The sequence below is a fragment of the Rhinoderma darwinii genome, chromosome 1 (assembly GCF_050947455.1).
Source record: "Rhinoderma darwinii isolate aRhiDar2 chromosome 1, aRhiDar2.hap1, whole genome shotgun sequence".
Classification (NCBI taxonomy): Eukaryota; Metazoa; Chordata; class Amphibia; order Anura; family Rhinodermatidae; genus Rhinoderma; species Rhinoderma darwinii.
This window is the reverse complement of record NC_134687.1, coordinates 212,539,301-212,561,471: the sequence shown is the minus strand read 5'-3', so window position 1 is coordinate 212,561,471 and position 22,171 is coordinate 212,539,301. Positions and strand designations below refer to the sequence as shown.

General features: G+C 39.0%; 1 protein-coding gene across 3 annotated transcripts in view; it reads right to left on the bottom strand.

Moving 5' to 3' along the window:
- Positions 1-22,171, bottom strand: part of ANTXR2 (ANTXR cell adhesion molecule 2) — a 194,753-nt gene that overhangs the window by 71,567 nt on the left and 101,015 nt on the right. For all 3 annotated transcript variants that reach the window (XM_075861393.1, XM_075861402.1, XM_075861384.1), the window contains 4 exons: positions 17,615-17,693; positions 8,617-8,712; positions 6,856-6,903; positions 4,769-4,858 (listed from right to left, as the gene is read on the bottom strand). In XM_075861393.1, coding sequence (XP_075717508.1) covers positions 4,769-4,858; positions 6,856-6,903; positions 8,617-8,712; positions 17,615-17,693 — 313 coding nt within the window. The remainder of the gene's footprint in view (positions 1-4,768; positions 4,859-6,855; positions 6,904-8,616; positions 8,713-17,614; positions 17,694-22,171) is intronic.

The window sequence follows — 22,171 nt, the reverse complement described above, 5'->3', positions numbered from 1 at the left end:
GTATGGTCTATTTTAGTTCGGCACTGTTTCTTTAAATGTAATATGTTGTTGCTAACTTGCTTTTCTCCCTAGAAATTAAAGTGCCAAAGGAAGATGTTGTAGCAAAACATCAGCCTAGTAAAGTGACATTCTTTTGACATTATCTTTGTCACCGTTTCATCTTTCCGCGACAACCTTGCAAATTGGCCTACATTACATGTGCATGTAAAAATTCTCATCCATTTGTAAGCGCATACCTAAAGTATGGCCTAAAAGTCACTGTTACTAGACAGACCTGGGGGGCTTTATCAGACCCAGGGTTGCCTTGATTCCCAGTGAACTTTGCCGTATTGCATTGGCGTGGCCAACAGAGACAGGACAAAGGGAACCCCCTCCATTTATCCGTACCGCGATCAATATTGATCACGGTGCTTCAGGATTTAAACGGCCAGGATCTGATTTTTCGCCGATCCCGGCTCTTAGTGCAGGAATTTGACTGTCAGTCACAGCCACACTCCTACTCCTGATCACACAGACACAGCTTCACGTCATTTTGCGTTAAGGGATCAAAGACTAGAGCAATGTACTGCTGTTTGTTACGTACTCCACTCAATACACACACACATATATATATACATACAGTGAAGGAAATAAGTATTTGATCTCTTGCTGATTTTGTAAGTTTGCCCACTGTCAAAGACATGAACAGTCTAGAATTTTTAGGCTAGGTTAATTTTACCCGTGAGAGATAGATTATATAAAATAAAAAAAAACAGAAAATCACATAGTCAAAATTATATATATTTATTTGCATTGTGCACAGAGAAATAAGTATTTGATCCCCTACCAACCATTAAGAGTTCAGCCTCCTCCAGACCAGTTACACGCTCCAAATCAACTTGGTGCCTGCATTAAAGACAGCTGTCTTAAATGGTCATCTGTATAAAAGACTCCTGTCCACAGACTTAATTAATCAGTCTGACTCTAACCTCTATAACATGGGCAAGACCAAAGAGCTTTCTAAGGATGTCAGGGACAAGATCATAGACCTGCACAAGGCTGGAATGGGCTACAAAACCATAAGTAAGACACTGGGTGAGAAGGAGACAACTGTTGGTGCAATAGTAAGAAAATGGAAGACATACAAAATGACAGTCAATCGACATCGATCTGGGGATCCATGCAAAATCTCACCTCGTGGGGTATCCTTGATCCTGAGGAAGGTGAGCGCTCAGCCGAAAACTACACGGGGGGAACATGTTAATGATCTCAAGGCAGCTGGGACCACAGTCACCAAGAAAACCATTGGTAACACATTACGCCGTAATGGATTAAAATCCTGCAGTGCCCGCAAGGTCCCACTTCTCAAGAGGGCACATGTACAGGCCTGTCTGAAGTTTGCAAATGAACATCTGGATGATTCTGAGAGTGATTGGGAGAAGGTGCTGTGGTCAGATGAGACTAAAATTTAGCTCTTTGGCATTAACTCAACTCGCCGTGTTTGGAGGAAGAGAAATGCTGCCTATGACCCAAAGAACACCGTCCCCACTGTCAAGCATGGAGGTGGAAACATTATGTTTTGGGGGTGTTTCTCTGCTAAGGGCACAGGGCTACTTCACCGCATAAATGGGAGAATGGATGGAGCCATGTACCGTCAAATCCTGAGTGACAACCTCCTTCCCTCCACCAGGACATTAAAAATGGCTTGTGGCTGGGTCTTCCAGCTCAACAATGACCCGAAACATACAGCCAAGGCAACAAAGGAGTGGCTCAAAAAGAAGCACATTAAGGTCATGGAGTGGCCTAGCCAGTCTCCAGACCTTAATCCCATCGAAAACTTATGGAGGGAGCTGAAGAACCGAGTTGCCAAGTGACAGCCTCGAAATCTTAATGATTTACAGATGATCTGCAAAGAGGAGTGGGCCAAAATTCCATCTAACATGTGTGCAAACCTCATCATCAACTACAAAAAACGTCTGACTGCTGTGCTTGCCAACAAGGGTTTTGCCACCAAGTATTAAGTCTTGTTTGCCAAAGGGATCAAATACTTATTTCTCTGTTCACAATGCAAATAAATATATATAATTTTGACAATGTGATTTTCAGTTTTGTTTTTAATATAATCTATCTCTCACTGGTAAAATTAACCTAGCCTAAAAATTCTAGACTGTTCTTGTCTTTGACAGTGGGCAAACTTACAAAATCAGCAAGGGATCAAATATTTATTTCCTTCACTGTATATATATATATATATATATATATATATATATATATATATATACTACCGTTCAAAAATTTAGGGTCACTTAGAAATTTCCTTATTTTTGCAAGAAAAGCACAGTTTCTTTCATTAAAGATAACATTAAATTAATCAGAAATACACTCTATACATTGTTAATGTGCTAAATGACTATTCTAGCTGCAAACATCTGGTTTTTAATGCAATGTCTACATAGGTGTATAGAGGCCATTTCCAGCAACCATCACTCCAGTGTTCTAATGGTACATTGTGTTTGTTAACTGTGTTAGAAGGCTAATGGATGATTAGAAAACACTTGAAAACCCTTGTGCAATTATGTTAGCACCGCTGTAAACAGTTTTGCTGTTTAGAGGAGCTATAAAACTGACCTTCCTTTGAGCTAGTTGAGAATCTGGAGCATTAAATTTGTGGGTTCGATTAAACTCTCAAAATGGCTAGAAAAAGAGGGCTTTCATGTGAAACTCGACAGTCTATTCTTTTTCTTAGAAATAAAGGCTATTCCATGCGAGAAATTGCCAAGAAACTGAAGATTTCCTACAACGGTGTGTACTACTCCCTTCAGAGGACAGCACACACAGGCTCTAACCAGAGTAGAAAGAGAAGTGGGAGGCCCCCGCTGCACAACTGAGCAACAAGACAAGTACATTAGAGTCTCTAGTTTGAGAAATAAACGCCTCACAGGTCCTCAACTGGCAGCTTCATTAATAGTACCCGCAAAACGCCAGTGTCAACGTCTACAGTGAAGAGGCGACTCCGGGATGCTGGCTTTCGGGGCAGAGTGGCAAAGAAAAAGCCATATCTGAGACTGGCTAATGAAAGGAAAAGATTAATATGGTCAAAAGCACACAGATATTGGACAGAGGAAGATTGGAAAAAAGTGTTATGGACAGACGAATCGAAGTTTGAGGTGTTTGGATCACACAGAAAAACATTTGTGAGACGCAGAACAACTGAAAAGATGCTGGAAGAGTGCCTGATGCCATCTGTCAAGCATGGTGGAGGTAATGTGATGGTCTGGGGTTGCTTTGGTGCTGGTAAAGTGGGAGATTTGTACAAGGTAAAAGGGATTTTGAATAAGGAAGGCTATCACTCCATTTTGCAACGCCATGCCATACCCTGTGGACAGCGCTTGATTGGAGCCAATTTCATCCTACAACAGGACAATTACCCAAAGCACACCTCCAAATTATGCAAGAACTATTTAGGGAAGAAGCAGGCAGCTGGTATTCTATCTGTAATGGAGTGGCAAGCGCAGTCACCAGATCTCAACCCCATAGAACTGTTGTGGGAGCAGCTTGACCGTATGGTACGCAAGAAGTGCCCATCAAGCCAATTCAACTTGTGGGAGGGGCTTCTGGAAGCATGGGGTGAAATTTCTCCAGATTACCTCAGCAAATTAACAGCTAGAATGCCAAAGGTCTGCAATGCTGTAATTGCTGCAAATGGAGCATTATTTGACGAAAGCAAAGTTTGGAGGAGAAAATTATTATTTGAAATAAAAATCATTATTTCTAACCTTGTCAATGTCTTGACTATATTTTCTAGTCATTTTGCAACTCATTTGATAAATATAAGTGTGAGTTTTCATGGTAAATACAAAATTGTCTGGCTGACTCCAAACTTTTGAACGGTAGTGTATATACTGTGATAAAAGTATCATGCAGGCATCTAAAACCAATGTTTCGAATGCCTGAATTTTCCTAATCACAGGCTATGACAATCTTTTGTCCACATTTTAACTGAAGAAGCAGAATAGAAGATTCAAGGTTAAAGTCAAGGTTAAAAAGTTATGATATCCAAACTAAATGGTAATTCAATGCACTGCGATAAGTTAGCTATGATACACAATATTGAAATACTGGTTATTGCACCAACTAACTATTGTACAGTCATAAGATTAACTTACACAATTTGTTCTAATTGTATGAAATAGGTGGTTTAGCTATCTGATGCATTTAATTAGCCATACCGCTAGGGCCAGAGACTAGGCTATAGATTGTGATATCACTGAAGTTGGTCTTTATTAATTACCAGATATTTTCAATTATACCATATCACTCTGAAGGGACTGATTTATTTATCTGGACACTACATGTTGTTTGATCTAGATTCTGCCATTAGTATGTCACAATGAGGTTGTTTTTTATTGTACGGTGCGACTGTCAAATAGCCTGTTAATAGCCGCTCATTGTTGCGGGTCAAACGGCCCTTTACCTGCAAAATTTTGCGGCCATTAATTAATAAACCCTTTATGACTGTACGATTTTGCAGATAAAGGTCAGTTTTACCCGCAACAACGCATGGCCATTAACAGGCTATTTGACAGCCGCGCCAAACATGGTAGAGGCGGAGTTGTTGGCCGCATCGCAGCCAGGTCAGTGCCGCTCCGTGTGGCCTTACCCTTATGGTGTGCCTGTATTATTATTAATTATCTAACATGTAACTAACATGTCTAGCCTTACTCACACAATATAGAACATCTAAAAAGCATTTCACAGATATTAATTTCTAAAGCATAACATTACAAACCTCCATTCTCTTAATGCCACCAACACCACGGCCACCGTAGTAGCTAGCATCAACTGTAGGCCATTTCTTGTTGGAAAGATCTTCCGGCTCCTTTGGGGATAAAATGGGGATGGTATTAATAATTTTTTTTATATAATTCAAGCACTGTATAAAAAGTTGAACCATATTGATTTAGCTTTATTCAAATCTTTCCGCCATAAAAACGATTCTACTATTAGAATTTAGGTTTCTTGAGATCAAGATGTTTAGTAGGGCAATGAACAAAACAGGTATAATGTTTCCATACATCTACAGACAGAAAGTAAAATGGTAAGTGCCCTGGCTGACAGACCTGTTAATCCTCACAATAGAGATTCACTCTTATCTGTTTTACTTGAAAGAATATCTACTCCCACTTACACTGGAAATCTGAATATGTTTCTCTATTCTAATTTTTGGATATATACAGTGAAGGAAGTAAGTATTTGATCCCTTGCTGATTTTGTAAGTTTGCCTACTGTCAAATACATGAACAGTCTAGAATTTTTAGGCTAGGTAAATTTTTACCAGTGAGACATAGATTATATATATAAAAAAAAAAAAAGAAAATCACATATATGTATTTGCATTGTGCACAGAGAAATATGTATTTGATCCCTTTGGCAAACAAGACTTAATACTTGGTGGCAAAATCCTTGTTGGCAAGCACAGCAGTCAGAAGTTTTTTGTAGTTGATGATGAGGTTTGCACACATGTTAGATGGAATTTTGGCCCACTCCTCTTTGCAGATCATCTGTAAATCATTAAGATTTCGAGGCTGTCGCTTGGATCTTCAGCACCATCCATAAGTTTTCGATGGGATTAAGGTCTGGAGACTGGCTAGGCCACTCCATGACCTTAATGTGCTTCTTTTCGAGCCACTCCTTTGTTGCCTTGGCTGTATGTTTCGGGTCATTGTCGTGCTGGAAGACCCAGCCACGAGCCATTTTTAATGTCCTGGTGGAGGGAAGGAGGTTGTCACTCAGGATTTGACGGTACATTGCTCCATCCATTCTCCCATTGATGTGGTGAAGTAGCCCTGTGCCCTTAGCAGAGAAACACCCCCAAAACATAATGTTTCCACCTCCATGCTTGACAGTGGGGACGGTGTTCTTTGGGTCATAGGCAGCATTTCTCTTCCTCCAAACACGGTGAGTTGAGTTAATGCGAAAGAGCTCAATTTTAGTCTCATCTGACCACAGCACCTTCTCCCAATCACTATCAGAATCATCCAGATGTTCATTTGCAAACTTCAGACGGGCCTGTACATGTGCCTTCTTGAGCAGGGGGACCTTGCGGGCACTGCAGGATTTTAATCCATTACGGCGTAATGTGTTACCAATGCTTTTCTTGGAGACTGTGGTCCCAGCTGCCTTGAGATCATTAACAAGTTCCCCCTGTGAAGTTTTCGGCTGAGCGCTCACCTTCCTCAGGATCAAGGATACCCCACGAGGTGAGATTTTGCATGGAGCCCCAGATCGATGTCGATTGACAGTCATTTTGTATGTCTTCCATTTTCTTACTATTGCACCAACAGTTGTCTCCTTCTCACCCAGCGTCTTACTTATGGTTTTGTAGCCCATTCCAGCCTTGTGCAGGTCTATGATCTTGTCCCTGACATCCTTAGAAAGCTCTTTGGTCTTGCCCATGTTGTAGAGGTAAGAGTCAGACTGATTAATTGAGTCTGTGGACAGGAGTCTTTTATACAGACAGCTGTCTTTAATGCAGGCACCAAGTTGATTTGGAGCGTGTAACTGGTCTGGAGGAGGCTGAACTCTTAATGGTTGGTAGGGGATCAAATACTTATTTCTCTGTGCACAATGCAAATAAATATATATCATTTTGACAATGTGATTTTCTGTTTTTTTTATTTTATATAATCTATCTCTCACTGGTAAAATTAACCTAGCCTAAAAATTCTAGACTGTTCATGTCTTTGACAGTGGGCAAATTTACAAAATCAGCAAGGGATCAAATACATATTTCCTTCACTGTATAAGTTTTAATACAAACAAGACTTATTTACATGCATTTCAGGTTACTGTTAAATTTTATAACAATACATTTACCTCTTCCACAGGTGCTGAGGGTGGGGGACGAGGTGGATCTTTGATGACCTAGAAGAAAAACACCCAATGAATAACTAAACATGTACATTACATATATGTAATGTGTGAATCCAGCCTTATACTCTTACCATTTTTATTAGCAAAAAAACTAGGTTTTTATCTTCATGAATTAACTAATCTCTTACAAGAGTTAATATATTGATGAATTTTCTGGAAATATAATGAAAATTTATTAAATTATTTGTTTTGGCATATATTTATATATACATAAGGCTCCTGCTCTCTAATGATAATGAGTTTACTGTGCTGATCCTACCCCAGTCTACACAGCAAAACCGACAAGTGAGCTGCAGAAAACAGGACATTTCAGCATATAATGTTTGCGCTAGTAGATGTGAAAATGGAAATTTTTCAGGATTACTTTCTTATATGAATTAAAATAATAGAGACACTAGCTCTTTAAGTTCAATTATATTTCTCTATGGTATATCCTATGTTTAAGTGTGATTTTATTATGTTTTATGCTAATAAATCTATGGAGATACAATGAAAGAAAATACACCATTATCTAAAGCCAGGTAAACTTGCAGTGAGTATTTACAGTTACAAAAATTAACTTGAATCCATGACAAAATCTGCACGTGTATCATGCAGATTTTTCCATGGATTTTCCAACACATTTCGCTCTTTGCAAGGCAAGGTATGAAATCGAATGCAAATCCGTAAAAAGTCTGTGACAGATAGGGCATGCTGCTGATTTGAAAATCTGCAGCATGATTTTTCTTCCGCAGCGTGTGTATGGGGGTTTTGTGGCACCTCATTCACATTCATTGTACTCGTTGAAAATGTTGAAAATTTCAATACACAATAATCTAATGTCTGAGAATGGATTTCAATAAATACTGAAATGAGAAATATAGTTTTAAATATCTTTAAAAAAAATCTTCAATCTGTTAAAAGGGAAGGAATGACAATAGAAGTTCCATTCTGCAAAAAATACAGGAAGATGATGAAATAGCAGATGCTTGTACAAAAAAATGTTCCTGTATTTTTTATTTTTTTTCCCCTGTTAGCTAGAAAAACGAGTCAGCTTACCTATACATTACCAGCATTTATAAGAGTGCTTTTAGGCAAAAATGTTGATTGCTTTGATGCTGATACACTTCGTCCAGTAACCAAAGTAACCAATCAAATTAAAAACTGCATTCCTGATAATCTGTCCACAGATAGGAAATCTAAATGCAAGCGCAGCACATCAAAAAGTACATATCCACTAGTAGAGATTATAGAAGCTACCAATATTAAAACTATTAGCAGTGGCCGACAAGACAACGTTGTAGAAATGGAGAAACTGCCAGCAGGATGAAACACATTAAATTATAGATTAAATGGAATATTATTTTATATCTAAAATTTATTGTTTTTGTTTTTTCTTTTTGTACAATGGATTAACATAAAACAGATGATGGACTATAATGGACCACAAACCAGTCATTTCAATCCTAGTACATTTCTAAAATATTTTAGTATGGATAGACCAGGTAATGCCTCCCTGTTAAGCTGCATTCAAACATAAAGACAATGATTTTAGAGAATTTATAAACATCTGGCTTATCACTTGTGTCCAAGACACCATATGGAGGACAATTTTTATTTATTGTCTTTTTATTGTATAATTCCAGAGAGTACAGTATAGAAGATCAGGAATCCATAGACAATAAAACACAGAATTTGCAGGTTATTCTTGAAATGATAGCTTACCACTTTGCAGCAGAGAGGCCAAAACCACCAAAATAACGCAAGTGCTATCAGCAACAGTATGACAAGTATCGCAATGATTGCAGGAAATCCACTGCTCTGTGAACAAAGCAAAAATGTAATAATTCACACAAATTCAATTAATTTCCGCATCTAAGCAAGAATGAATGGAGAGGTGGCCATGCATATACTTGACTCTCTTCATTTAAGTCTAAAATCAGATTAGCAATATTTAAGTACTTAAAAGATTGTAAGAATTGAACTCTAAACAATTCTTTGAGTAATCTTGTAACAATTTTGTATTCCAAAGAAAGCTCACACCACTTTAGGGTTTAATTATTCATCTTTAATGTGCAGTTATCAAATCCAACCAATGATCAAGAATAAGGCCATAACATTAAATCTAACATAGTATGGATTGGCATCACAAGGGGTCACTTGTCGCTGAAATTCAGCCACATCTTAAGACTTTGATGGCCAGAATTAGTTCTGCAATTTTTCAGATGGAGACAAAGGTTACTGCTCTTTAGCTATGCTAATGTCAAGTTCTATTGTTACTGCCAATGCAAAAAAAAACATCAACTCAAGCAGCTTTAGAGTCTTCTTGGTCTTTCTTAAGATTGTTCTTAAGATACCGTCGTTCTCATGAGCCAACTGGGCAAATGAAAGAAAATGAAAAAAAATATATTTTTTATTAATTAGAAATATTGAATATGAGACACTTATACTGTATTCAATTGCTATAATTTCTCATCACTTGAGCCTGTTTACTTATTGTTTGTAATAGTCTTGAAAAAGTCAAAAGGATATTTTAAAAAACTATGAAGATTTAACCCTTTAAGGACACAGCCTGTTTTGGCCTTAAGGACACAGATAATTTTTTAAAATCTGACATGTGTCACTTTACGTGGTAAGAACTTTGGAATGCTTTTATGTATCCAAGCCATTCTGAGATTGTTTTCTCGTGGCACAATGTACTTTATGTTAGTGGTAAAATTTGGTCGATATATTCAGTGTTTATTTGTGAAAAACACAAAAAATCTGAGAACATTTGCAAAAATTAGCATTTTTTATAAATTTAAATGTATTTGCTTGTAATACAGATAGTAATACCACACAAAATAGTTACTGCTTAACAGTTCCCATATGTCTACATTATGTTGGCATCATTTTTTTAAAGTCCTTTTATTTTTCTAGGACGTTACAAGGCTTAGAACTTTAGCAGCAATTTCACACATCTTCATGAAAATTGCAAAAGGCCATTTTTTCAGAGACCAGTTCAGTTCTGAAGTGGCTTTGAGGGCCTTATATATTAGACAGTCCTCATAAATCACCCCATTTTAAAAACTGCACCCCTCAAAGTCTTCAAAACAGCAGTCAGAAAGTTTCTTAACCCTTTAGGCGTTTCACAGGAATTAAAGCAAAGTAGAGATTAAATTTAAAATGTTCTTTTTTTTTTGCCAAAATTCATTTGTAATACATTTTTTTCTTTAACACAAAGTTTTGCCCGAGAAATGCAACTCAATATTTATTGCCCAGATTCTGCAGTTTTTAGAAATATCGCACATGTGGCCCTAGTCTCCTAATGTACTGAAAGGCCATGTTCAGACATGGCGGAATTTTTCCGCTGCAAATGTTGGTGCAGATTTGGGGCAATTACGCAACCAATCTGCACCAACATTTGCATATTTGACAGGTAATTCAGACGTTGCGGATATCACAGCGGATTTGCCACAGATTTCAGTTTTTGCATTGCAAAGGCTGAAATCCGCAGTGAAATTCCGCTTCTTCTCCGTAATGTAATGAGCATGCTGCGGAGGGAAAATTCTGCACAGTTACTAAGTTTTCTAAAAATGTATAGACACAAATGTAAAAAACGGCTGCTGCAGAATTCCACTGCGGACTGTCCGCAGCGGAATTCAACAGCAATTCTGCCACGTCTGAATGTGCCCAAACAGAAGCAAAGAAGCAACTAATGGATTTTGGGGCCTGCTTTTTTTTTAGAAAATATTTTAGGCACTATGTCAAGTTTGAAGAGGTCTTGTGGTGCCAAAACAGTGGAAACCCCCCAAAAGTGACCCCATTTTGGAAACTACACCCCTCAAGAAAATTATCTAGGGGTATAGTAAGCATTTTGATCCCACAGTTTTTTGCTAAACTTATTGGAATTCGTTTGTAAAAATGAAAATAATTTTTTAATTTTTACAAGGAATAAATGAGAAAAAGCACCCCAGCATTTGTAAAGCATCTTCTCCCGATTACGACAATGCCCCATATGTGGTAATAAATGTTGTTTGGACCCACGGCAGGGCTCACAAGGGAAGGAGCGCCATTTGGATTTTGGAGAGCAGATTTTGCTGGAATAGTTTTTAGTGCCATGTCGTGTTTGCAATGCCCTGGAGATACAAAAACAGTGGAAACCCCTCAAGGAATATTTCTAGGGGTATAGTGAGCATTTTGATCCACTGTTTTTTCGCAGAATTCATTGGAATTATGCAGTGAAAATGAAAATCTACATTCTTTCCACTAAAATGTTGATTTTTTTTCATTTTTACAAAGGAGAAAAAGCACCCCAAAAACTGTAAAGCAATTTCTCCCGACTACGGCAATACCCCATATGTGGTCATAAACTGCTGTTTGGACACACCACATGGCTCAGAATGGCAGGAGTGCTACTTGGCATGCAGATATTGCTTGATTGGTTTTTGGGTGCCATGTCGCATTTGCAGAGCCCCTGAGGGACCAGTACAGTAGAAACAACTGAGATTTTACCCCTATACCCCTCAGGGCATTCATCTAGGGATGTAGTGAGAATTTTGATCCCACAGTTGTTTCATAGATTTTTTTAGAATTAGGCAGTGAAAATGAAAATAATGTTTTTTTTCCAAAAATATGTAGCTTTGCTCCCAATTTTTTATTTTCACAAGGGGTAATAGGAGAAAAAACAACACACAGATTGTTACCCAATTTATCCTGAGTACAGCAATATTGGCCATGTGTGGCCCTAAACTGCTGATTGGGCACATAGCAGAGCTCAAATGGGAAGGAGTGCCATTTGGCTTTCAGAGCGCAGATTTTGCTGGACTGGTGTACAGGCGCCATGTCGCATTTGAAGAGCTCCCTTAGGTACCAGAGCAGAGTGTAAAACTCTGAGAAGTGACCCCATTTTGTAAACTACACCCCTAAAGGCATTTATTATTTGCCTAGACATATGACAGGGCTTAGGAGTGAAAGAGCAAATGCGCATGTGAGGCCTGTTTTGGTGATTTTCGCAGCATTGGCCCACAATTGCAGGGCTCTGGGATCAAATAGTAAAACAAACCCCCCAAGTAGTGACCCCATTTTGGAAACTGCACCTCTGAAGGCATTTTTTAAGGTGTAATAGAATCTATCCACAGGGCAGACATATGCACCATTCTACATAGTAAATCCCCCAAGTAACACGACTGCACAGCACTATGCACTTTACTATTGTGGCCTGTATAATACATACTCTGGTATATTTGAACATTTGCTGAATACTCTCTTGCTTGGCGATTCTCTTTTCATCTGTGATCAATTTTTAATACTTTGTATATGTAATTGTTATAATTTATGAAATAAAAAGATTGTCTTTTATATTTGACTTATAGACTCTGTGGGCTCTCTTTTTGGTGTTGTATTTTTTAAGGTGTGTAGTGAGCATTTTGACCCGCCAGTTTTTTTGTCTTTATTAGAAATGAATGCTCAGTGGATGGTGCAAAGTGAAAATTGCAATTTTCCACAGGTAAATGTCATTTTAGTGCCCAATATGTTGGGCCCAGTTCGTGCCACTGAAGACAAATACCTCAAACTGTTAAGCGGATTCTCCCGTGTATGGCGATGCCATATATGTGGACGTAAACTGCTGTTTGGGTACGATGTAGGGTTTAGAAGGAGGGAGCGTCATTTGGCTTTTGGAGCGCAGATTTTTCTTGGTAGTTTTTCTGCTTGGGGTATTGCTGGTTATTTCAGTGTATAATGTGGGAGCATATGTAATCTGTGCGGAGTACATCAGGGCATAATAAGAGGGTATAATAATGTTGCAAATAAATAATAATCCGCATATGTGTGGCCAGTGTCGCACTGATACATAAAAAATTGTATCCGCTTTTGGAACACTCTTCACATTTTTCATTGCCATATTCTGATAGCCAGAACTTTTTTATTTTTTCTCCACCGGAGCTGTGGTGGGCTTATTTGTTGCAGGATAATCGTCGTTTTCATTGGTACCATTTTGGGGTACATGCGATTTTTTTATCACTTTTTATTTCAGTTTTTGACAAGCAAAGTGATCAAAAACCAGCAATTCTGATGTTTTTTTTTCTTTTCTGGCGTTCACTGTGCGCTATAAATGACAATTTTACTTTATTCTGCGGGTCGATACAATTACGGCGATACCTTTTGTTTATAGTGTTTTTATGTTTTGCAGTGTCTGCACAATAAAATCACTTATTTAAAATTATTTATTTTTTGTGTCACCATATTCTGATAGCCATAACTTTTTTATTTTTCCGTCAAAAAAGCTGTGGGAGGGCTTGTTTTTTGTGGGACAGGTTGTAGTTTTTAATGGTATAATTTTGGGGTACATGCAACTTTTAGATCATTTTCTTTATTCCGTTTTGGGAGGGGTACTGACCAAAAAACAGCGATTCTGGAATTGTTTTTTATTTTATATTTTTACTCTGTTCACCATGCGGGTAAAATAGCATGATATTTTTATAGTTCGGGTCGTTACAGACGTGGTGATACCACATATGTGTACTTTTTTAATGTTTTCAGATTTTTCCTATGATAAAAGGCTTATTATGGGGAAAAAATGCGGTTATTGTTTTTTTAACATGAAACGTTTATTTTTTTATTACCTTTTTTTAACTTTTTTTTTGTCCCACTAGGGGACTTGAAGGCATGAAGCCCTGATTGCTATTCTAATACACCTACATAGTGCAGTGTATTAGAGCTGCTAGCTATTCACTGACAGCAAACATTTTAGGCTTCGTCTCGCAGCGGGGCTTAATAGCACCCCGTGGGTGCTGATTGTTTCCATAAACAATCATTGGGTGCAATCTAACCACCTAGATGCAGCGATCGCTATTGATCGCTGCATCTAAGGCGTTAATCGGCTGGATTGGAGCCTAGCTCCGGTTCTGGCCGTTAGAGCAGGATGTCAGCTGTGACAAACGGCTGCCACCCACGGCCACGGCAACCATCAGGGGTGCCGACAGGCTAGAAACCACCTAGATCTAAAGCTTTTAAATTGTTGCTGGCACAGTTCTGTCACCTTGTCCTTTGACAGGGGGACAGTTGTTATGCAGGACGCACCGGTACGTCTCGGTGCGTTAAGGGGTTAAATAGCTAACAAAATGAATACCATAATCCATGTAGCAATAACCTTCATATGATTTCAATCTGTTGGGAAGACTAATCGACAACTGGGGGATAGTGTTGTGTATAGACGTGAAAGAACTTTTTATAAAGCGGAAACACAATTCTCATTTGTTTCAATGGTCATGACCATACATGCTCAGCCACTTTGTCAATGGTGGTCGGTACTGGCTTAAAGCATACCTCCAGTTTTAAATAGCTTTGCATAAATCAATAGTACAATCGAGTATAAGAAACATTCTAATATATCTTATTAGAGAAAAATGACTCTTTCTCCACTTATCAGGCTCCATTCCTCCTCTTCCTATTTTCATAAATGTTTACTTACTCAGTATTTACTTATAGAAGCTATATTTAGTGAGGCAGGGAGTGTACAGATTTTAAGCTCCAATGCAAGTCTATGGAGAGTAGGGGGCATGTGGAGAGAGGAGAATGAGAGAAAGACACAGACAGACGCTGCCGCTTCTGGTAAGAGTACATTCTCACCCCAGTGCTAGTTTTACAGCTACACAGCTCCTGACTGCTGTATAATCTCCTTCACACTGCTGCTGTTTCTAGTAAGTGTTATACTACCTTACCCCATTGCTGGATTCACAGCTACACTGTTCCTGACTTCTGTAAAATCGAATTTATGCTGCTGCTGCTTCTAATAAGTGTTTTACTACCTCAGCTCAGTGCTGGAATCTCAGCTACACTACTCTTGACTGCTGTGCAATGTCCTCCATGCTGCTGCTGCTTCTAGTAAGTGTTTTACTGTCTCGCATTCAGTGCTGGATTCTTAGTTACAATGCTACTTACTGCTGTATAATGTCTGTTGTGTATAGGAGACTATTACACAATCCCCCTCACTCTTTTTAGACTTCTATGGGCAGCTGTGACATGAACAGTTAAGAAAACAGGGGGTGGGGATACTGATATGTAGAGAAAAAGGCATTTTTCCCTAATTATATAAATTAGAAATTACATTTTTTTAACTTCGCTTGTACCATTGATTTATGAGAAGTTGTTTTATAATTGGTGGTATCAGTGGCGTAACTACCGCTGTAGCAGTCGTAGCGGCTGCTACAGGGCCCGTGGCTTGAGGGCGCCTGTGTTGCCCGCCAACATGCCCCCCCCCATATGCCCGGTGGCGCCGCTAGCAGCTGTTATGGCTGCTACAGCGGTAGTGCCGCCGAGCCTCTAACATTTATGGGCTGGGCGGCACGGGCCATCTCATGCCCGGTGGCATCGCTAGCACTGGAGGGGGCCCCAGTGCTAGCGACAGCCACCCCCTCTTGCTGTAATTGTACCTGCGTCTATAGCACGCAGGTACAAATACATGCATTAGCTCTAAATGGCCGAGCACGTTTCGTACCCAACCATTCAGCGCCTTACACTGACGCTGATTGGCGTGGCAAAATGACTTCCCCCAGCCAATCAGCTCCTTTCAATAACGCTAGCGGCACGATGACGTCATAGTGCCGCTTCCGTGCTTGAAGAGCGCTGATAGGCTTCTATGTAGGACACTATCTACAGAGGCTCTATGGGGGTCACTATCCACAGGGGGCTATGGGGGCACTATCTACAGGGTACACGGTATGTGTATGGTATTATTATAATCAGGGACACAGTGTTTGGTGCTATTATAGATATTGGTGCAGTATATGGTGCTTTATTATATTTAGAGGTGTTGAGAATTTTATCTTTGTTTATAGGTGCAGAAATGTTTGAAAAGTGAGAAGCTGAAAACATCTGAGCGGAAAACTGCAGAAATGGGCCGAGGCCAGGAGAAATCCATCATAGAGGTCTGGACCGGAGGGAGAAGACCTTACCATTGTTCGGGCCATGCTGGGAGCTGTAGTTTTATGCCGTACAAACCTAAACGGTAGGGGTTGCACTAAATTAAGCTGTATTTGTTCTGGTGTAGTATATGTGTACTGAGCTTGGTTCTGGGGCTGTATTTATGTATTGAGCTTAGTTCTGGTGCTGTATTTATGTACTGATCTTGGTTCTGGTATTGGATATATGTATGAGCTTGGTTCTAGTGCTGTATTTATGTACTGAGGTTGGTTCTGGTGTTCTAAATATGTATGAGCTTGGTTCTAGAGCTGTAATTATATAGGATATATTTATAATAACAAAATTGCAGGGCAGATGGAATTGTTTTCAATTCATTGTATATTTCATGGAAACCTGTCTGGTAGTTTTAAGCCCTTGAACCGCCACCATGCGGTAATACATGACCTGACAATATTTCCAAATGTATGTCTTTTTCAGATGCAGTAAAATCTTTAAAACCAACTTTTAAAACGGCGCACACTATATGCTAATTACTCATTAAAGGGTCATGGGGCGGTGCCGCTATCCTGATGAGTCATATAGTCCTGCCTCCAAACCCACCTTTCCATGTTTGATTGACATCCCCCTGGCTGATACAACTTTCTCGGATGCGCCATTGCCTTGTACTACTTGGGGGGCTGTGTGGCACTATATACAAGAGGAGGCTGTGTGGCACTATACACAAGGGGGGCTGTGTGGCACTATACACAAGGGCGAGCTGTATGGCACTATCCACATGGGGGAGCTGTGTGGCACTATATACAAGGGGCTCTTTGGCGCTACTAAGGGGGGGGGGGCTGTTTGGCACTATCTACTAGGGGGGCTGTGTGTGGCGCAATCTACAGGGGTCTGTGTGTGACACTATCTACTAAGGGGGGGATGTGTGGCACTATCTACTAAGGGGGGGCTGTGTGACACTGTATACAAGGGAGGCGGGCTGTGTGGCACTATATACAGTGGGAGCTGTATAGCGCTATATACAGGGGGGGCTTTATGGCGATATCTACCGGGGGCTGTATGGCACTATCTACAAGGGGGAGGTGGGGGGGCGCTATCTACATGTGGGATGTGACACTATCTACAGGCGGGGCTGTGTAGCACAGTCTACAGGGGGCCTTATGGCACAATCTACATGGGGCACTATCTATAAGGGGGGCTGCGTGTGTCACCTGGGGGGCCCAGTCTAAAGTTTTCTATGGGGCCCAGTCTTTCCTAGTTACGACTCTGGGTGTTATGCTTTAACCATAGAGTTCACCTCATGATGAAACTTTTGTAATATTTCTGATCTCATCCTCTTTTAGTTTCCCATCCTGCATCTGAACAGTCTAAAAGTTCGTTAATGAAATTACAATAGACTACAAAATGTTCAGGCCCATGTCCCAAAGTGTCCAAAGGTGTTCTTGCCATATCACAGTCTCACTGCTAGGGTAGGTTGATGTACTTCTGAGAAAATTATGGTTTTAGTCAACTCTGTTGATTAAGAATAATTAACTATAGATAAACAAGAAACATCTAATAAATATTCTTTTACTAGAAGTTTCCCATATATAATACTATTCCTCAACAGGATCTTTAGCTTACATGAAAGATATGTTTCTGCATAATACAAAAAAGTGTGCTCAAAGTATGATTTTTTTTTTTTAATTGTTTTCGGCAAAAAAATACATCATAAGGCATTTTATTATAAAAAAATATTTAGTCAAAAGTGACCATTTAGACATGTTAACAAGCCTTAAACATAGCAGAGGTTACACTGAATTCTTAGATTGCCATTACTTACACAACTAGAAGCACTGATCGTCTTAGGGCTAGTGAGAGCAGTTTTTCCATTGTTTACGCTTACCCAAACCTCCATGGCTCTAAAAAATGAAAATAATAATTAAGGTTCCATGAATTATTGGCAATAGTTAGCTACTTTTTTGCACTTATTAAAGAAAAAAGTAAGTCATCAACATTAACAGGGCAGGAGAATTTTTCCCCCCAAGAAAAGCAGAATAAAGAAGGATAAAGTAGCATTAGATGATTCTAAATTGGAAAACTATGGTAACTTAATTTGATATAAATGATAAAGTGATGCCATGTTTTTGCATTACAGTCAAGTTGTCTATGTCTGTCAGACAGTGGCAAATACAGATGTTTCCTTCCTTTCCTCTTATCTCAACATGTCCTGAGATGTGTGGCGCGAGGTGACCAGCTTTAAAAAAAATAAAAACAAGATTTCACTAGATGTTTTTGCTATATGTGGCCACCCAGTTGTGATGTGAGATGCAGCCTGTTAATGGTTTTGTTAAAACGCCATGATATTTTCTCGAAATGATTTTATGACAAATTGGAGTCCTTAACTAAATTCAAGCAAAGGTAAGGGTGGACACATCTCCATATCTGAAACCAATTGATATGATTAAAGGGCATTGTGTTTTTATGGCTGCAGTGTAACTGGATTCTCTTGTCCAATTATGTATATGAAAAGCAAACACCCAACTTGTACCTATGACAACATAATAGTATATTTAGTTTTCCATATGTTTTTTTATCGTTCATTATTGTGCTAGATTTCTCCTTTTCCAAAGAATTGGAGACTTTTAAACAGTTGACCAGTACATATTAATGTCTCCACTGTTTCTACATGTCCATGCTCTGAAATATATATTAGATGGTGGTGGTCCCATGAGTTGATCCCATGGGTATGGTCAGGGATGAGGCTTGACTTTATTTCACCCAGGGTAAAGCTCCAGGGTTGTGTCCCTTACCCACAAAGTAATACATACAAGCTCCTGTATGACTAGGTATATTCATGTACTTGTAGCTCAGCTGTCCAACTATTAGCCTGCCCTGTCCCACCCTCTTCCATCATGCAAGGTGAGTCCACTGCCAAAATATTATGTATCACTATTATTAAAATATTATTATTACTTCTTGCTGCTTGTGCCAGTAGGACCCCCCACACCACCATCACCACACACACACACACACACACACACACACACACACACACACACACACATCACTCAGGGCACATTCCTTATTAGCCACTTACCCTACTCCTTACACCCCTGAGTATGGTCATATGATAGAGAGGAGGAACATGAAATGAATGGCAACATCAGCAGAAATATGTGACAAGATTAAAACTAAAATTTCTTCAAATTATGGGTTAAACATACATGTTTTGTTTTATTGAGTATTACGTGTGAGTCAGCTCATTATGTTGTAGAATGGTGGACAAATGGGGGCAACAAAAACAAGAAAGGGGAGAGGAAAAGTGTTGCTACAATACTGAACAGTACATAAAACTTATGAAAGGTCTAAAATTATCTATTACAGCAAACTCTTAGCTACATCCCCCCTTCTGTCCAGTAGATAAGGGGACCAACAGTTAAGTGGATATGGCCTTTTGCCATGTGCCTGATTGTGACTTTCCTATCACGTGAATTATGGTTGACATTTCAATCCACAGTAACCTATTTGGAAAGTATTCATTTGCTAGTTGCTTTACGAGTGTACAATAAAAGATTGTCATTTTACGATCCATTAAAAAATATTAAATAAAATACTGAAAGACATTTGCTGAAAGTAATAAATAATTTACCTCTAATTTTCGCGCACTGAAAATTAAACTGGCAACTGTTCAAAAAGTTATTAAAATTATAACGACTGGAGATATTTTGAAATCAAGCATTAAACAGATAATTTACTATATCAAGTTTTTTTTTCTATAAAAAAAATAAATAAAAATGAAACTTGATTAGTGAGTACTAGACTGTTTGTAAAGAAGTTTTTAGAGTCCTGCTGGGACCTAATGAATAAAAGAAGGCTCCTTTATACTGTATAAAAAGTTATTGCACATTGTATTTTGACAGTATCTGTGGGATAGCATTAGTTTAATAGCCTAAGATCGTCAGACTGGGGCATTTTTTCTAAGCTCTAGGTCATTTAAAGTAGAGAAATGATAAAATGAATAATTATACAGATAGCATACTGTCAATAATTCATGATACACTTCCAATTTTCCATTAACATGGTCGATCTGCTGTTTGGAAACTGTACACAGGAAACTGATAATTTTCCTCCTATTGTGTTTTAAGACATTTTAGGATAACAGCACATAATGTGGTTATAAGGTCACATGAAACTCGAATTAATAAAAGACATCAAAAATATGAAGAATTGGGAAAGCATGTGGGTCTGTGGTTGTGTTATCCTCCTCTGACAAATGGTTAAAAATTATAATCGGATATTTGTCTTTCAGTGGGTTAAAATATCTAGCTTTGCTAAGCTGTGAGGTAATAATGCCGAGAGCAGACCATTGCCTCCTGATTTTGCATTGTCCTTTATATGTAGTACATGTTTTTTCTGTGCGTTTACTGTATATTAGCAATATCATTTTTTATTTTATTTCATTTGTAAGTATGTATTTATTGGTATAATAAGAAGATCCTTTATATAAAACAAAAATATCCAGCTTGAAAATATACCTAGTCGTTCAGTGATATACATTTCCTATGCACATATTTTTGCATAACAAAGCACGTCTGTAGATCAGAACTCAAGAACAGTTGAATTACAACAAAAGTGAGAACAAAGTTATATATTTGGCACTATAATAAATAAATTACTGCTGGCACTATTATACGGTAAATGTTTATAGAATGTCAAAATTATGGCTGCTATTATATGGACAATATTATTGCAATTATTATGTATTTACAGCTTATGCACATGTGCTATGGTTATACATGTACTACAGCTGCCACTTTTATGTATATTGTATGGTTGTCACTATTATATATGTGTTGTTACCTTTGTTTAAGCAGAGTGGCATTGATTTAAGGGTGGATGGGGATCGGTGCATGAGTTAAATACCAAGTCAACTTTTGCATATCTGTAAGTCTTATTTTTGATCTACGAATTCTTGGTATTTTATAAAAATTCCAAGCTTTTTCTTATTTCTTTCTTTCAGGTTCTTTCATATATTTCCATGTTTTTCAAAGTGTGGGTTCATAGCTAAGACCATATTAGCAGGCCTACATACTCATAAGTTAAAGGCAGAGGTGGACACAGACTGCAGAGGACCCCTGTGCAAAGAATGTGCCTGGGCCCCCCATAAACTAACCACGGCCGCGTGCATGTAAAACTATACAAATCTATATTGCACATTTTATTACTAGTGTAGAACACAAGTAACAAACATAAATAATGCAAATAATTTAATATTTAACAACTGAGTACAACACAAAGCACTCATGTAACTAACTTATAATGACTTTATCTTGCTCATTACACTTTCACTTTAAAGCAGAACTAACTTGCAATACTTTACCTATAGGAATGCAATAGTGCTGAACTGAGGAAGTGATGACAGAAAAGTTAAATTTTTTTATTTTTTTAAAATAAATAATTGCAATTCTAATAACCAATACACTAGTATAAGTAAACTTACTTTATACAGCAAAATACTATAACCAAAGTAGTAAGCCAATAATAAAATAAGTGTATTTGTGGTGGTGAAGTGGGGGTGGCACCCCATACAGTGCTTCAGGAGGCCACCACAGTGTAGTGACCACACAGTGAGTGAAAACTTTAAAGGGGGTTGCCCATGTTGGACATTTATGGCATATCCACAGGATATGCCATAAACGTCCGATAGATGCGGGTTCCACCTCTGGAACCCGCACCTATCTCCAGAACGGGGTTCCCTAAACCCTGTTCTGCCTTTCTCGGCTGCCACTGCTTTCCAGCCACTTCCTGATTAGATGGTCGAGAGTTACGAAAACAGCAAAGCTTGCTGAGCTACGCTGTTTCCGTAACTTCCATAGAAGTGAATGGCTGTCACGGAAGCAGCGCATCTATCGGACATTAATGGCATATCCTGTGGATATGCCATAAATGTTAAAGAAGGGCAAACCCCCTTTAACTGTTCACTGAACTCCACTCCAAACATTTTCTACAGACAGGGCAGCAACTACTACCTCCTTGTTCTTTTTATTTTCAGTCAGTCCCCTTCACGACGTTCAGCACACACACCACACAGTAAAAGCACCGGTTAGCTCAGGGGGGCGGAGCAAGAAAAACCCAGCCAACCAGTATTAGGCTTAATTTAAGCTGCTTACTTGGTGCGGCGCACTCTATCTGGTGATCTTGGTCACCTAGTGAGCGTCACTGTCAGATGTTGCACTGCATCTGACAGTGACGCTGGTTACTAGGTCACGAAGACTACCAGACAGCGCAAGCCCCACAGGCCCCTCCCCTCCTAATACGTTTTCTAAGTAATAGATTGGCGCGGCCGCGCAGCAAACGGAGGGGGCCCCCCTCACGCGCCCTCCCACCCTGTGCACTT